At 38.7% G+C, this 17,448-nt stretch overlaps 3 protein-coding genes across 7 annotated transcripts in view; 2 read left to right on the forward strand and 1 right to left on the reverse strand.

Annotated features, from left to right (window-relative positions):
* The window catches only part of LOC109051496 (synaptic vesicle membrane protein VAT-1 homolog), a 26,606-nt gene extending 23,854 nt beyond the window's left edge, over positions 1 to 2,752 (forward strand). The window contains exon 6 of the mRNA XM_042727428.1: positions 1 to 2,752. This exon is cut by the window's left edge and continues 2,330 nt beyond it. The gene's annotated coding sequence lies outside the window, so the exon portion shown is untranslated.
* A 2,575-nt stretch (positions 2,753 to 5,327) lies between these two features.
* Positions 5,328 to 12,225, reverse strand: LOC109051272. 2 transcript variants are annotated; one of them, XM_042727384.1, is made up of 6 exons: positions 12,096 to 12,225; positions 11,610 to 11,823; positions 10,263 to 10,369; positions 7,318 to 10,095; positions 6,986 to 7,203; positions 5,328 to 5,785 (listed from the first exon to the last, which is right to left on the reverse strand). In XM_042727384.1, exons 2-6 carry the CDS (start codon positions 11,791 to 11,793, stop codon positions 5,680 to 5,682), a joined length of 3,393 nt encoding a protein of 1,130 aa, XP_042583318.1. In that variant the 5' UTR covers positions 11,794 to 11,823; positions 12,096 to 12,225; the 3' UTR covers positions 5,328 to 5,679. The 2 variants fall into 2 exon arrangements, with proteins under 2 accessions (XP_042583318.1, XP_042583310.1); XM_042727376.1 differs by having other exon boundaries at positions 11,931 to 12,197.
* Positions 12,226 to 12,260: 35 nt separating this feature from the next.
* On the forward strand, positions 12,261 to 17,248 carry LOC109051241 (ankyrin repeat and SOCS box protein 16-like). Of its 4 annotated transcripts, none has more exons than XM_042727402.1 (6): positions 12,261 to 13,175; positions 13,426 to 13,793; positions 13,872 to 14,139; positions 15,105 to 15,513; positions 15,921 to 16,004; positions 16,084 to 17,248. In XM_042727402.1, exons 2-6 carry the CDS (start codon positions 13,457 to 13,459, stop codon positions 16,390 to 16,392), a joined length of 1,407 nt encoding a protein of 468 aa, XP_042583336.1. In that variant the 5' UTR covers positions 12,261 to 13,175; positions 13,426 to 13,456; the 3' UTR covers positions 16,393 to 17,248. The 4 variants fall into 4 exon arrangements, with proteins under 4 accessions (XP_042583336.1, XP_042583346.1, XP_018924344.2 ...); XM_042727412.1 differs by having other exon boundaries at positions 13,507 to 13,793; XM_019068799.2 differs by lacking the exon at positions 12,261 to 13,175 and having other exon boundaries at positions 13,184 to 13,793; positions 16,084 to 16,197; positions 16,521 to 17,248.
* The last annotated feature ends 200 nt before the right edge of the window (positions 17,249 to 17,448 follow it).

Below are 17,448 nucleotides of genomic sequence, written 5' to 3' on the forward strand. Positions count from 1 at the left end.
CGGTTCCACACCTGATCCACCATATCTCTGAATCCCATCCGGGTTTTCACTCAGACCTTCCGTTTCAGTCACATTCTCGTTCTCCCACCAACACACTCACTCTTTATGCGCCTCTTAAACCAAGAAACAAGTGTTTGAACATGCATGGAGATGCTCAGAAAGCCACATTGTTTGATGCATGCTCGTGTTAACATAATCACTATGAGTGCAGATAACCGTTCAGGCCCAGAATGCACTGGGGTGGGTGTGGAACAGTCAAACTAGTCTGAAGAGTCACCGTGTTTCAACTCTCTGAATCCCAATCTGGTTTTTAGCTCTGGATCTGAGGGACTGAGTTTCAGTTTCTTGTTGTGTTCCGCTAGTTCTCTACCCCGTGTTCCTTTGGATGGTGACTCTAACTAACACTTCAGTGAAAAATATCCGTCCTTTTTGTATTTTGTTTGAATCTTTTTTTTGTATGTTTGTTTGTTTTTGTGGTCTTCATTTCAGTAGTTTGAGTTCAAAAGGCTTAGCTGCAGTTCCTCTAAAATGTGATGAATCGTGTGATTTCGTTGGTCCTGACCGAGTGTGCCAAACTTTTTCTTGAAGGCATGACCTTTGCTATAACTGTGCTTACTGTACTGAAGAAGAAAAAAAAAAGCAAAGAATGAAAGGTGAAGAAAAAAAACCTAACCGTCTGTGGTTTTGTCAAAATGACCAGTAAAAGATCTTGAGATTCTGAATTCGCTCCTGTCGTGTGTGGTCGACTTCGCCCTGAATATTATTGGTGCTGACTGATTTCCGGCTTTTTTTGTTTTCCGCTACTGTTCGAATCCATGCAAAACCTCTTGTTCTCACTGTGCTTCAGTCGTAGACCAACACCAGATTGCCTCCACGCATGTTTACAGACGAATGCATATACACGCACGTAGACAGTAGTTTGTCCCCAAGGCCGTCTCAGCTCTGCTGTCCTGATAGGCTGGAATCTCATTCCCACTGATCTGAAACCCCCCAGATCAGGTGTTCTGTTGTTTACGGATGCACTTTTGTGTATCATGTAGGTGTTCGTTGGAAATTACACGTATTTTCCAACCTATGACCAGAGGTAACCCCAAAAAAAAAAGATCCAGCAGCAGTCAGAAAGAAAAAATGATTCATGTCTGTGTAGTTTGCAAAGTTGTTTCTCAGTGAATGTACAGAAATTAATCGCGATCCTAAAAGGATAGTTCACCTAAAAATTAAAATTTTCATTTCAAATCTGTGTGACTTCCTTTATCTATCTGTGAAGCATAAAAGAAGATATTTTTCTCCATGCATTGGAATTCAATGGTAACCAAAACAGTTTTGTTACCAATATTCTTCAAAATATATTCTTTTTGTGCAAAAGAAAGAGTCATACAGGTTTGGAATGACATAAAGGTGAGTAAATAATCATAGAATTTTCATTTTTGAGTGAACTATGCTTTTAACATCTAGTCCTAGAGCCCCGTTCAAAAGCAAACCCTGCTGTGTTTTCATTTCCAGATGATCCAGCAGTGACATTCCGGTTCTGGAACTCATCTCGGCTGCTTATGACATCAGAGCGGCTGTCGGTTTGGTTTCCTCCCTAGTTCTGTCTGCATTGGCTAACGTTAAGCACCGCTGGGTCCTTTCAGAGACCATTCAGAGCACCCACACCCAAAAACAATGACATCTGGGCTGGAAATGCTCCCTTTAAATCTCTCAAGGTTTAGACATTGTTACAGCATGATGGTTTGGAGTATTCTTCCTCTTGCTTTTTTTTGGAGCTCACAACGGCTCCACAATGAGCTCAGCTGCAGGTGTGAGTGTCTCTCGTGGAAATGGAATTGTGCGACTGGGAGCCAGAGAGAGGCTCGGGTCGAGCCAAGCTGCTTCCTTCCTCAGTCTCTCAATCCAATAGCTTTCCCAGAACAGGAAATGCCCCTCAGGTTTGCGGAGAGCAGAATTCCTGCTGCAAATGCAACCTTAACCAGCGCTAAATCGCAACATGCCTAGACTTTATTTACAATATTAGATACACAAACGTAGTGCAGTTTGGTGTGCCTACAGTGGAATGTATTTATTAATTTATGCATCAATGAAACCACTAATGAAATGAAGCTTTGAAAGGGTTTTAGCTCTGAATTTATACGGCAGATGTATTTGCCTTCTCTTTGTCTGGCACATACGAGAAACAGCGAGTCATTGTGGACTGTTTCCCACACATGCTTAGCATAACAGGTCTATCTTTGTCTTGCAAATCTACACTGCACACATCTTGATGCACTTTTTATGTACATTCAGATGCATACTTGTGCTAATAAAGATGCATGGTGACTTTGCAGACTTTTAAGAAAGATCTTGAGTCACGAAAGGCTCCGTTTGCACTCTGTGAATTACAGTTCCAACTTTCCTGCTTGGCTTTTTGACTGAAGAGCCAATCAGAGGCACCAGCTTGCATTCCTGTTCACTGATTGGTTCTAAATTCAAACCCCGCCCCATCCGTCGGCATTAATGCTCCTTCCCCCTCCACACACGTCAGAGAAGCACCATGGGTTGTTTGTGTTGTTGTTGTTTGTTTCTCGAAACCCTCCATCAAAACTTTCTTCATTTAATTTTTGAGAATCTGAAGTGCTGCTGTTTCTGTGCTTGACTCTGGGTTGGTTGGACTGCGTGTGGTCATGAGGACCGTAGAGTTCATAACGCTTCTGTGTGTGATGTGACCATTTTGCCTTACATGTTTTCCAGGACTAATTAAAGAGCATAACTAAAAGAGGTGTTTACAGAGTCGTTATTAAACATGCTTCAGCCATACATGCCTATAGAGAGATACACATTATTTAGGTTTATGGAAGGGAATTTTATTTCAATCTGAACTGAGGTAATGTCAAAAGAGTAGCATAATCAAATCTGATCTGCTTTTCAAATGTTTTTTACAACCCACAGTGTTCTGTCCTTCACAACACATGTTCTCACTGGGATATCATTTTAATATTTATGTTTTCCAGTGTGGTATTACATTAATCCTTGAGGGGGAAAAAAACGCAAGATCTATTATACACAACAAATAATTTTTTTTTTCTTTTAATTAATATGTATGCATTCATTCATTCATTCATTCATGTTTACTGATTGGGTAAGAAACATCTGATACCACATTAAGGAAACATCTTAACTCTTCAAAATAGGTTGTTTTTCACATTAGTAAGATGTAATCTATATGTACAAGTTATTTTAAGTGTGTCAGGGTTTTTCTTGCAGTTGAACCATAATTGTTACACCCAACACTGAACTGTTGAAAATAACAAACAACATCAAACAATCATGCTAATCAATACTATTCAGTAATATAATAGAATAAACATTAAATGTATCCTGAAATGGGTTGCTGTAACTCACAAAAGAAATGACGTGAGCTTTCAAGTCGATGCTTGAATCTAGTAGAAGCAACATTCCTCTAGAAAACAACGTGGCATCTGTAACACTGTGCTCAAAATCAAGGTTCAAAACACACTAATGTTATCTGCAGAGGTTCTTATAGTGCCAGTTCCTGTCATGACCATGATACCCAGTTGTCTCTTTCGGTGTCCGGCACCATGACTGTGCCCATGCAAATTTCCCCTGTGTCCACTACTTTTATGCCTGTGTGTTTCATGCCCTCTTTTAGCATGTGAGCCCCGGGTCTGTCCGCTCCTGTGTCCGTGTCTATGCCCAATTCCATGAGCCCTCTAATTACTCTGTCCCCTACCATGCCCAGTTGTTTTGTCTTTACTCCTGTGCTCTTGTTTCTCTAGAGTCGTGCTGCACTCTAGATTTTTCGTCTTCTGAGGTGCCATTGAAAACGCTTCATGTCCTGGGTGGGCTTCATTAAGACACAGTGGACAGATGAACCGTTGGTCTGTCCGACAATAAAACTCCAGTAGCCTGTTGTGCCGCAAACAAATACTTCCTTTAGGTTCCCCATTTACAAAATAACTTTGCTTTTCTCTGGGATAGTCATTGTTATGATATCTCAGGTGGGCCCTGCAGCACAAATCCTCCATTTCTGGACACATATTGACGTTTTTCGAGTTTTTTTGCAGTCAAAACTAACTTGTTTTTGAGCTTCTTTACGGTTGTCACCCTTGTTCTTGTGCTTGCCGCTTAATGTATAATATATGCACACAACAACAAAAATGTTAAAGATTAGCCTCATTAAATGTTTTTTAAGACTATTGTTAAAAATTTTGGGGTCAGTAAGATTTTGAAAAGGTTTTTGCTAGAAATGTCTTGTTTACCACGGATGCTTTTATTTAGTCTAAAATAATTAAAACAGTAATATTAAAAAAATAATGTATTTTAAAATGTTATTCATTCCTGTGGTGGCAAGGCTGAATTTTCAGCATCATTACTCCAGTCTTCAGTGTCACATAATCCTTCAGAAATCATTCTAATATGCTGATTTGATGTTCAAGAAACATTTATTATTATTATCATCCATATATTCTCACTATTAACTATTTGCTTAGAAGTAAAATTACAGAGTTGGTGCAAACATATTTCAGTTTTACACTATGTAATTGAGTGCTCTTTACATAAAATCAATAAGAATTTATAAAAATAATGTTGTAGCTATATTTTTAAATCATTAACATCTTCAATTTATAGTAACAATATCAAACAGCATGTGACAAATTACCATCAGTTCTCCACAAATAACGTTATCTACTATATTAACCATACACAACGACAGGACTTGGAGAAAGTTCTTGTTTTGTGCTGCTAGCAGCTGCTGATGCAGGCCATGCAGAAACTCTGTCCGCAGGGAATCGTTGCAGGACTGCAGAGTTGCTCTTGCAGCAGCAGATCTCTCAGCTCAGCTGTTTTGATGAAGACAAAGCAGTGGAGAGACCAGGAATACTGCCAAAGGCAGGTTTTCTGCTCTGAAAGCAGAGGACGGTGGGGGTCGGATCTGTGCTGGCTGGGTGTCGAGTAGAGATGCAGGGAAAATAACATCCCAGAGGGTACAAACTGATAATGTTCAATATGTTATGACCCAATATCGATAGTTTGTTTTAAACAAATGCTGAACATTTACTGTATTTGTAAGGTTTCTGTCTGTTGCATTGTGGCTATAGGGCATTAAAAAAAAAAAAAATCTAGTGAGCTGCCTACTGCTTACCCAAAATCTTTTATACTGTATATTATGATGCACCTTCCTTATGGTTTTACAACAAAATAATACACAGATTCTATATTCACACCACACATAAAAGTCTGAGTAAATGAAACAATTTGACAGATCAGAGATGTGCTGGGCTAAAGAAGGCTGAATTTAGTTACAAAGTGACTAAAAAAGACACAACCTCTAAAACAAGATCATTGTTTAATCATACTCAACTGATTCAGAATACACAGAGCATTACATTGAGCATTTCTGACACTATACATCGATAAAGATAAAAAAAAACATGATAGAATGACAAAGGCACTCTAAAATGAGTATAAAAGTACAAAAAAAGCAAATAACTGTTAACACTACAAAAATACTGCATAAAAATTTAAAAAGATAAAGTAATCTTTTACAATCAGTATTATTTAGATCCTGATTTACATTGATTGCTATTTGATTTACATTTCTAGGAAGGAAATACATAAAAAGTAATACACAGTTTACTAATTATTTGCAGTCTTAATGATTTGTGTTATTTATTCTGAAGGTCAGGATTTGACTTGATCTTGACTAATTGCAGGCACTCCTTCAATCCCATGAGCCACCAGTTCCTCACACAAGCGAGTAAGGTATGTAGAGTCTGGATATCCTTTGCTGCACACAAAAAAAATATTTCACATTCACACAAAAAGTTAAATTAATGCATTCTAAGAAATTAAGCTTTCTTTCTCCTAGTCCACACTTATTAAATATGATAAACTAAATGGTGATTTATCTCTTTTGGCCTACAGTTTTTTTTTTAAACATTTTTAAAACTTGCTTACAAGGTTTTCCCTTAAAAAAAAAAGTATGCCATAATTTATTTAAAATACATTTATTTCAAACTAAGTATACTTCAAATCCATTAACATATTTATTGACATATCACTTAAAACTTACTGATATAAAATTATAATTAAACTTTATTTGGAGAATTTCTTTAGTGCACAATGCACATATCTTAATATTATGCCTAAAATGTGTTTTAATATCACTATTAATAAGGATATATATATATATATATATATATATATATATATATATATATATATATATATATATATATACATATATACACAGTTGTTCCACTTTAGCACAATCAAATATAACTTTAGTTTGACCTCAGCACTACTTCTGCAAAATTAAGGCCAAAATGAGTTATTCCAATTCAGCAGAATTGAAGTATACCAGTTTAGTATACCAAAAGTACAACTGCAGGGTATTTTATTCAGCACATAAATATGTACATGCATTTGTAGTATACTTACCACAAAATGTATTTCAAATACATTTTAGCATATTTTTCTTCACTAAGGTTGTCATGCCACTATTTGGATTGTTTTGTTGTTAAGAAAATGACAGTTAAAGGACAGCTAAAATGTTAAAGTTCTATGAATCTATTTGAATTTAATTCAACTTCCTCATCAAATTCAAATTACAATTCGGATTCCTTTTTTGTAAACCTTAATTTAAATTCAGAAATATAAATGGAATTAAAAAAAATAAAAAATAGATAAAAGCAAGACACCTCAACTGGCAATGTCTGAGTGACAGCACATGTTTTGAAGGACTAGTTTGTGCCTAGATCCTAGTTTGTGGACACTGTAGTTGGGGCAAAACCCCCTGTGGTTAAGCTAACTATCAACACATCATGCTAAAATCATTATTAAAAGTGTTAGAAAAACATACGGAATAATAAGATAATTAGTGCTCTCTAAAATCATAGAAATCATACATTAACATGTCTATGCCACCAGCCATGGCATAATTATCTTTGCAAGCTTAGCGTTTGTTCAGCTTAGCATCTGGACTCACCCACTCTTCCCTCCATCCACCTTGGTCTTGTGGGGGATCCTGCCCCACGTTACTTTTGCATCACCGCTAGCCTTCTTGCTTGAACTAACAGTAAATGTTAGGCCTTGTTTAAATGCCCTTTCCAGGCATGGCAATAAACTCCGTCCCTTTGGGTCGAGTGGCAGATAAGCCACAAATTGACCACCCTCGAATGGTGACCCAGGACAGGGATCCTTGTCCTAGAAAATATGTATAAGACAAGGAAATTACAAGTCGATATTATATAATAGTAATATTTTGCACAATATTAAGCAATATGACTTAGATGCTTTAATTAATAAACTGTATAATACCCCCTGTATGCCATCAGGTATGCAGTATGTGATCTTGGCCGTTGTGTATTTGTTATAGCTTGGAAGACTCATAGTCATCTCCACACATGTCATAGTGCCTTGGATGCCCTTATGTACTTTGCTGTCCTCTTGTCCTGAATGCTGCTCTCGAGTCTGATATTCCTGCTGTGTATCTTTGAAGCTACAACTTTGAACTGGATCCCCTAGCACCTTCTTCTGAGTGTCCGTCGCCTCTTTTTTACACACTTGGCAGTATTTATGTAGCTGTAGACAGTCAGAACAATGGAAGATACCACATGTGGTCTGTTTCACAGTTGCATTATTTGCTCCGCACATGCATTGCTCTGAAGCGGTATGTGACAGTAGGTTGGTCTGTTTCAAAGTCATTGAGGTATCTTGTTTTTTGTGTGCTTCAAGTGGAAAAGAAGTTTTTTGTCTTGGTGTGTCTTCTCTGGGTTTAGCAAATAGGCTTAGTGCATTTGTCTTGCTTAATTCATCCTTAGTATATCTAGGGTTTTCCAACCTTTCCAAAGTAGCCGTTTTTGGTTTGACTGATTGACCTCCACTTGCGCAACTGCTGTTAGACTGAACCACTTGACTTGTATCCTGAAAAGAAAACTCATTTAGACGTTGTTCAGACTTAGAGTGATCAGCTTTTGTTGAAAATATGCCCAAGGAAGACTTGGCTGGTCCCTGATCTATACCCTCCTGCAAGGTCTTCATCTGTGATAAGGAAGGAGACTTCTGCCCAGCATATACTTCCTTAAATATATCACTGGCTTGTGAGCAGTGCAGTTTTGGGCCAAGCAAGTAAATGCTGTTCTTCATGGTGTATAAGATGACTTTGCGAAAACGTGACTGCACATTCAAGCAGCAGGTTTCAAACAGTTTATCGTTTTCAACTCTGCCAAGCCCTGTCAAACTTAACTCATGAATGCAAAAGTCACTGGCTACCGAAGCCACTAGATTCTGAAGCTGGCGATGACTTTCTCCAACCTTTGATGAATCTGTGCCCTTCAGTGTCACACTCATCTCACTTTTGCCTGCTTGTTTCTCAGTCATTTGCAAGCCAGATTTCATGGAGTCCAGTTGGTTGCAGTAGACCTCCTTTATGTAGCACCACATCAGAAAAGACACAGTAAGTTCTGCTTCTACTGTAATCTGGCAATCGTCATTGGGTTTTCCGCCACTGAGGCTATTGGATCTTGCTCTTTGATGGGCATATGCACTAATCACTGGCTTAGCTGTAATCTGGATATTTTTCACCTGATCTTTTAGCTGTGGCTGAACTGAGAAACTATTGGCTCTTCTTAAGGGGGATTTGGAAATGGGCAGCGATGTTGAGGAGGGAGCAGCTGTCTTCACTTCAGCATTACTGGCTGATAGAGCATTCACACTTGTGTTTACTGAAACTTTGACTCCTGGGGTCAGTGTTGAAGTGAGTCCAGCGGGAGTAGTTGGTTTGGCTTTGGATGTGTTGAAGGTGGTTCCACCAAATGTATTCACAAATAGCGGGTCTTGGTTTTTAAACAGGACATCCTCTCCTCTACAGCTTGGTCTTGTCATCCTAAATGTTTCAGTTCCTTCCCCTGTCAGTTCATTACTGAGTATGCCTGCAGTGCCAAATGGAGACCTAATGGGTGGTGTTGGGTCTAGCATGTCCATTTTAGCCGTAAAACTCCTTACGTCTCCACCCATCTCTCCTAGCCCAGAGCTCTTAAACCGTGCTGCTAGTTTGTATTCTTTTGTATTCCCAACCTCCCCTTTTCGTTCAGTGCTAGAGCCGAACAGTTTAGGGGGCACTGAAGTGCGTACTTCACTTTTTCTCTTAACCTGTTGCTCTCTCTCCAAGGATTCAAGGGATGGAGAACTGGAAGAGGATGGTGGCACTTCTGTCAAGTTCTGCATCACGTCTTCATCCCTCCCAAGCAGTAGCATTTGTTTGGCCTGAGATACCTCACTTTTCTCTCCAACTATATAAATGCTATGCTGGTCATAGCTAAGCAGAACATTAGGCAGTACTAACTGCACCTTTTTTAATGCTGAAGTCAGTCCGTCTGGCATGTAAAGGTCACTCTTTTGAATCTGGTCTTTTCTCAGACAACCCTCTAACTGTTGGTAAAGCTGGCTCAGCTCCTTATGGGCTTGACGCATGTTCTGTTTAACCCCTGACCCGGTCAGGACATCTGACTGTAGGTACAGGGTGGTGACCCCCTCGGATGTAACATGAACCACTTGCACTCCATGAAGACACAGTATCTGCTTGTACTCCTTAATGTTCTGCAGGTATGCAAACGCATCAGCTTCCATGATGATTGAAAGATCTTCCAAATTACCGTCATCTATCCTGCACTCTGCCCCCTCCTCCATTTTGCTTTTCTTAGTCCGAGTACTGCGTTCAGTGAGAGCTTCATTGTTATCTTGCAGTCCGTAATGTCCTAAACCTGCCGTGGATATAGAGCTGACATCTCCTGGTGACTGCGATGTGAAGCTGGCCCATTTCTTTACACTTGCAAGCTCTTCCCTCTTCTCAAGATTTTGACCTCTGTCTCCACTAAAATTAGGAGATTCAGCCTTTGAAAGGTGACGATTAACTAACATCTGCATGTAAGGAAAGGCACCTTGAAAATCAGAGTAGCTGCCTTGCAAGGTGTACGTGTCCTGTAATAAGCCACGTTGCGTACGTAGACCTGGAAACTCACTGCGCAGCATATTCAGAGTCTCTGCCCCCCGAGGAAGCTGACTGATATCCATAGTCACAGACATATCGAGGATCACCTGAAGGAGTGCAAGATCATCAGCTGTGTAACTGTGACAAAACAAAGTGAACACTACACTAGATAAGATTAGGAAAGGGAACTTGTATTTTTTTTTTATATATATATATATATATATATATATATATATATATATATATATATATATAAGTTATATGGTCAGCAAACCTTATTTAGACTCATAGACTCTTGTCTCGGGAGACTCAGGGAGAGTTCATATTTTATGCCATCCAGCTGTAAAATGTGAGGATGTTGACGAAGTACGGTCTGGACCACTAAATGAAACCAGAAAGAGAAGATCAATCTCATTTGAGAGGCAAAAACTGGCTCAGCTGTTTGCACACTAACAAATAAGATGTTTGCACACACAGATGGAAGTTAATTTTTCATAACAGCTGGTCAATAAAAGTATCAATTCTCATTTTCCCTCTGTCTCACCAAAGACACTGATTCTCACTTATCTGACTCTGCTGCAACACACACACACACACACACACAAAAGCACAGTGAAAACTCACTCACCCGAATGAGTGCTTGACAGGACATAAAGAATACCCCGTCACAACCTGGCCACCCCCCACATATACACTTTATCAGCAAACTGACTACACAACTAAAATGTTGCCTTGGCAGACCAATCGGCTAGCAAGAGCCAGAGACTTCATTAGGTATATGCCAGCCGTCTGGCTGACAATCAGTGCATTTTGGATTTTTTCCAACTACCAGCTACTTTGGCAATGACATTTAAATGCACTGAAATTCAATGTATGCACCAGAAATGGGGTAAGATTTATTCTAAAAAGTAAAAATACCAAAGTAAATGGCAATGCAAACATATCCATGTACTAAAATATATACAGTATCATACAATGTTGGAAAATTTCAGTGAATAAAACCATGTTAAGTGTTTTGCTTATGAATAGCCATGAATTATTAATTTATGCATTTAAATTACGGTAATGTGTGCCAGATATTTTTTTAATGACAGTAATCTTGCATGTTATGGATTACTCTATTGCTTAAATAAATCAGCTGTTCAGTTCAATAATTTATGTATGGTTCTAAAAAAAAAGAAAGAAAGAAAGAAAGAAAGAAAGATTGTATTATTACATTATAATAAGAATATATGAATATTGAACTTTTTGGACATGCAACTTTATTCAGCATTTGTTCTGTAAAAGCAACTATTTGTGTAAAACACACACACACACACACACACACACACACATATATATATATATATATATATATATATATATATATATATATATATATATATATATATATATATATATATATATATATATATATAGTACAGAAGTTTTTTTTGTTCTTCCTGAAACATAATTAGTCGTTTATTCTTTTTTTCCCCAGAGGACAACTTAGGTTGCAAAGTGGCACAATTTCCCACATTTCCCAAAGCTATTTCATCAATATCCATTTATTCATCAGTTTACACCATTTACTCTGATGTTTAATAGCAGTCATCATCCATAATAACCATGTAAATAATACCTCTGCTCTCCTCAAATGTGATGAGGGCGCGCAGAGGTGTCCGGCCGATGATAGTGACTGACACGACCTCTCCTCCTCCGTTCTTCTGGCGTAGGAAGTGAATCAGAAGTTTGTCCCGGAGCCGTTCATGGTCCACGTCTGTTGGCAAACCGTGCACGCACACCGCACGGCCTTCCTCTGCCATCCTTCCGGGCGCCACCTATTAACACTGATTCTAAGTAAACAAAAGTGGATAAGGGCGCTACATTAATGCGTCACCAAACAAGTACTTTGAGCAGATAAATATCGAAACATCTTTTTCAGCTTTGTCAGTCACTATACCTTCCTCATAATCATAAACAAAAGGACATGAAAGTCCTGTCCAGCGTCTGCGTACGGAGCTCGAGCACACAGGAAGTGTAACTAACAACAGAGCTCGTGAGAAGAGATGTGGTTACACTGTCGTTTTTAAAGATGATTATGTATTGTATTTTTTTTCTTCTTCACCTGTGTATATCGATATCAACACTTGGTCGCTCTGTTCTCCTTTACAGTAGAGGATTCCCTTTCCCTAAAGAGTAATTTCTTTGACTTCGTGCGTGGCGTCGTTTACATGAGAAATAAAAGTGAAAGTAAGGACGCAGAAGATGAGAAATTGCGCCTTTACCAAGTATTTATGACTTGAGCCGCATGCAAACTGGGAAATCACGACTAAAAGTCGTGCACCCTAATGTATTTGTTATTATTTACTGTATTATTATTTTTATTTTTTTGTTATTTATCTAATCTATTTTTATAAATTATGTGTGTCCCATGTCACGTCTTAATTAGTTTGCCCTTTAAAAACAATCATTCATTAAAAACAGCGTTTAAAAAAAATGGGTCAGTAACAACAAAGTCTTTTTTATAAACTAAAATAAAATAAAATGAGGGTTTCTAAGATCCCAAGAACAAGATTTTATTCATGCTACCTAACGTAGCCTACTTTTAGACGTTCAGTGGTTTCTTATTAATATAAAAATCTTATAAACCAAAAGTGCAATAGCATGTCAAGGCACTCATCTTAAATTTTCCACAGGCTTTGTAAAACAACAACAACAACAACTCAAAAACAGCATTCAAATAACTGTATAGTTATAATAAATTTAATACAGTAAAATAGCAAATATTATTCTGGTCAATTCATAAAATAGTTAGCAGTGATTGAGTGCTGAATATTCAATAACCACGATGACACCCCAGATTTATCTGGCCCAGCAGGTAATGGTTTGTTTTGAATTTTACACAGGACAAATTATATGGCAAAACAATAATTTGATGCGCCACCTACAGGCGATGTCGTGCTAGTGCAGGAACATGTTTGCTCACATTCTAGTCTATTAATACCCAGAGCTCCACCATGTGTCAGCTCAACAATATCTTGTGACAGGCACCTTCGTTCTTGAAGGGACAGCGGTGGTTTTATTAACAGAAATAGCAAATATTTCGAGCATTGACCATTATACATACCAAACAAATGTTTTAAGCAAGTTTATCATTTTTTATTGAAGTGCTGCCTGAACAGGAGGAACTTGAAAAGCATTATAGGTAGGAAGACCTTATCTTTAGAGCATATACACTGTGTTATTGCATGTTATTAATGTGATTTATAAGTCTGTTCCTTAAACTCAGGAACAAATCTTGCTGGGTAGGAGTTTTACTTACTTACTCAACTGTGTTCCTATGGCTTATTGGGAAAGGTTATGCCTGTTGTGCAATGCTGCTTTACTAACACTCCTACAGCGGCGAGGCCACAATTTTTGTGCCAATACTTTTTGTTCTACGCATACTACTCTAGGACGCTTCTAAACACAAAAGCTCTTGTTGGGATGTCCCGGGACACCTTTGCCTTCACTTCTGCCTCCTTACGCTCCTTAAGGCTGGAGCAGGAGCTGCAGGACTGGGAGGACGCCAGGAGGGCACTGGCACACAGGAGGGCTATGACAAGGCGTCCACTACCCGCCGCCCCCAGACTCCGACATGGAAACGAGAGAATCCAGACAGTACGTGCTCCACCACCACAAGTACGGTGCAGAGACCCAGCCATTCATAACATCTTTATGTGTGGAGATATGAAGAGAGTGTATGCAGTCCTCAAAGATCCAGGCATGGTGAATGCACTGATGGAGACAGTACATGAGGAGATGATGTGGGCCCCGGAAATGGGTAGGACCCTTATAGACAGCCACGACAAACACAAACATATCCAATCAGGTGTATTTGGGTGAATTCTGTCTTTTGCAGGAATGTGGACTCTTGTCTCAAAAGTAAAGCAGACGTCTGCACTGCGTCTGGCTGCCAGCAGGGGCCACTCTGGTTGTGTCGAGGAGCTGCTGTTTAGGGAAGCAGAGGTGGATGCAGACCCAGGCGGCCGTACAGCTTTACATGATGCCTGTTCTGGAGGCCATCACATCTGTGTGCGCCTGCTCCTAGACCACGGGGCTGATCCAGACCTGCTTGCTGTAGACGGCAATGCCCCGCTGCACCTCTGCAATGCAGCAGAAACATATCAGTGAGTAGGCCTGCATACAGTCAGAGGGAACAAGAGGGAACAAAATGTAAAATGTAATGAATAAAACAAACAAATGTATTAATTAAAGAACATGGTCTCACAACTTAGTAAAGTTAAAATCTTTCAAAGTACACAAATGTTCAAAGGTAAGGGGTGAGTTTTTTTAGAGAGATACTTTTATTCAGCAAGTATGCATTAAATTGATCAAAAGTGACAGTAAAGACAGTAAAAAAGCTTCACAGGTGTATTTTATTTCAGGAAACAAAAGGTGTTCTTTTTTTTTAAGGTTTAAGTTCGGTTCATCATAAAATCCTGTTTATAATGTTACAAAAAATTCAATTTCAAATAAATGCCATTCTTTAGAACTGTCTATTTACCAAAAAATCCTGAAAATAAAAACCCAGCACATTAAACAGCACAACTGTTTTAAACATTGATAAATCTAGTTTAAACTTAGTTTACCTTAATAATAAATGTTTCTTGAGTAGCAAATCAGCATATTAGAATAATTTCTGAAGGATCATGTGGCACTGAAGACTGGAGTAATGATGCTGAAAATTCAGCTTTGCATCGCAGGAATAAATTAAATTTTTAAATATATTAAAATATATTTCACAATATTACTGTTTAACTGTATTTTTAATCAAACACATGTAGCCTCGGTGAGCATAAGAGACTTTTTTCAAAAACATTAAAAATCTCACAAACCTAAACTTTTGAACTATATAGTTCAACCAAAAAATAAAAATGTCACCATTTACTCACCCTCACGTCATTCTGACCTGTATTATTGTCTTTCATTTGTGAAACACTAAAGGAAATATTAGGCATGAGGTCAGAGCTTTTTTCCTTACAACAAAAGGTGATTAATACTACAGTAAATTACATCAAACCATGCTGGAATGAAATTGAACTTTTTTTATATTGTACCTCAATAATAATACCACTCTCTTATCTGCCCTGAGGTGTGCTGAGCACTTGGTGACCAGTGGTGCGCAGGTGAACGTGGCCCAGCGAGACTCAGGTCTCACCCCCCTTCACGTGGCATGCAGGAGAGGGCTCGAAGACCACGTGGAGCTCTTCCTGTCGTATGGAGGGGACGTGACAGCTCGGAGCCAAGAGGGCGAGACGCCCTTGAACTCAGCCTGCGCTGGGGCAGAGAGACCTGCAGATGCAGGACGGTATCTGCGTATTGTCCAGAAGCTGCTAGTGGCTGGGGCTGATGCACAGACTGCTGGGAGGAAGAAGCATACGGCCTTGCATAATGCCTGTGGAAACTGTTGCCCCCGCATAGTTAAACTGCTGCTGGAACATGGGGCTCGTGCGGACGTAGATAACTGTGCTGGGTACACACCCATGGACTGCCTGTTACAGGTGGGATGATGATGGGATAGAGGGTTAAGACTTTTGCAAGATGCTATTTTTATTTTTATTTGTAGATGTTGATTTTCACAGAGACAGCACAAAATATAAAGATCACTTTTTATTCACCCCAAACTGAAAATTGTCAAAATTTGAAATTCTGCCGAATGTTTTCTGAAGGATCATGTGACACTGAAGACTGAAGTAATGGCTGCTGAAAATTCAGTTTTGCCATCACAGAAAAAATGTATTTCAAATAGAAAATTATTTTAAATCGTAATAATATTTCATAATATTGTTTCTACTGTGTTTTTGATCAAATAAATGCAGCACTGGTGAGCATAAGAGACTTCTTTCAAAAACATTAAAAAAGCTTAATTATTCCAAATGGTTGAATTCTTCTCTCTGTATTTTGGCAGGTGATTGAGGATTACCCAGACCAGCAGCCAGAGGTTGTGGCTCGATCTCTTCTTAACTATGGAGCACAGCCGCCCTCCCCTAGAGTAAGCGCAGACTGCTATGTGTCCTACTTACACTTTGGTGTGAATCCTTATTTTATGTATCTGTGTGTGAACATCCCAGATGCTGAAACTCTGCCTGCCCTCTCCTGCCACTTTGGAGGTAATGCTGAATTGCTACCCGGTCATCCCAGCGTGTGACGAGTGGTTAGAGGACATACCAGAGGAACTTCTGAAGGTGTGTCTGAAAATATATCACATTCCAAAAATGTTATGCTCAGAGGATTCCCAACATAGCTCAGGAGAAATCATGAGTTCTCAGTTACTTTTCATTTACGGATCAAAATCTAATGCAATTAAAAAGCAGGCACAAATGTTTGACACCAAACTTTGTTTTTTGATATTACTGATATATTATATATCGTATTATTAGTTGTGTTTTATACAGTAAATTTACTTTGATTTAGCAATTTGGTTGAATAAGCCCTGCCATTTCTGTTTATGTTTTTATTCAGAAACTAATATCTCATCCTAATAAAAAAACATTTGTTGTATTCTCAGGAGCATAAATCTTTCTTCGATGCGGTCAGACGGATGAGCGGTCAGCTGCGCTCTCTTCAGCACCTCTGCCGCTGTGCGCTCCGTAGCCACCTGGGGTCACAGTGTCACTTCGCAATAGTCCAGCTCAACATCCCCAGCACTTTGAAAGATTATCTACTGCTGCATAATGATGGACTGCTCCGCTGAGCTCCATTTTTAGACAAACTAAAAATAGCTGACTAGAAACAATGGGCTGAACTGAATACTGTTTTTCACAATTGCCTCTTGACAATAGAAGTAGGATGGATTATGGCCCCGGGCCAAATGGGGCAGTGCCCTGGGGACTTTCACTGTCAGAGGCGTCGAACTACGAGGACCACAGTGGCCTAACAGACAGAAATAAGACACAGCAAACGTAATATTGATACTGATAGATGGATGGTTGTTCTTTAATATGTGCCTATGGTTGTTCTCGCATATGAAATAAACAAAGACATGAAAATGAGATTGTCCCAGGCACCTCCTTGACACTAACTGAATGTATTATTGTTTTTTATGTATGTATTACTTTGATGATGTATATAAATATAAAAAATCTGGATGATGACATCACTGAATCATCTATGAACTGACTATAACTTGAAAAATGACTGTTTGTTATTTTCCTCTTGCATTATTGACAAACTATTGTCCTGTTTGCCACTGTAAAGTTGCTATCAGTATTGTATAAAGCGCTATACAAAGGTGACTTGACTTGTGGCAGTGTTTATTTGTTTATTTGGATCCCCATAAGTCACTACCAAGGTAGTGGCTATTCTTCCTGGGGTCCAACAAGTAAAAAAACAAAAACAAAAACAAAAAAAAAACTACATTAATCCACAACAATAAAAGTCAATTCAATAAAACATACAAACCCTAAAATTCATTCAAAACAAAAAAACAAACAACT

The sequence above is a fragment of the Cyprinus carpio genome, chromosome A3, assembly GCF_018340385.1.
Source record: "Cyprinus carpio isolate SPL01 chromosome A3, ASM1834038v1, whole genome shotgun sequence".
Classification (NCBI taxonomy): domain Eukaryota; kingdom Metazoa; phylum Chordata; class Actinopteri; order Cypriniformes; family Cyprinidae; genus Cyprinus; species Cyprinus carpio.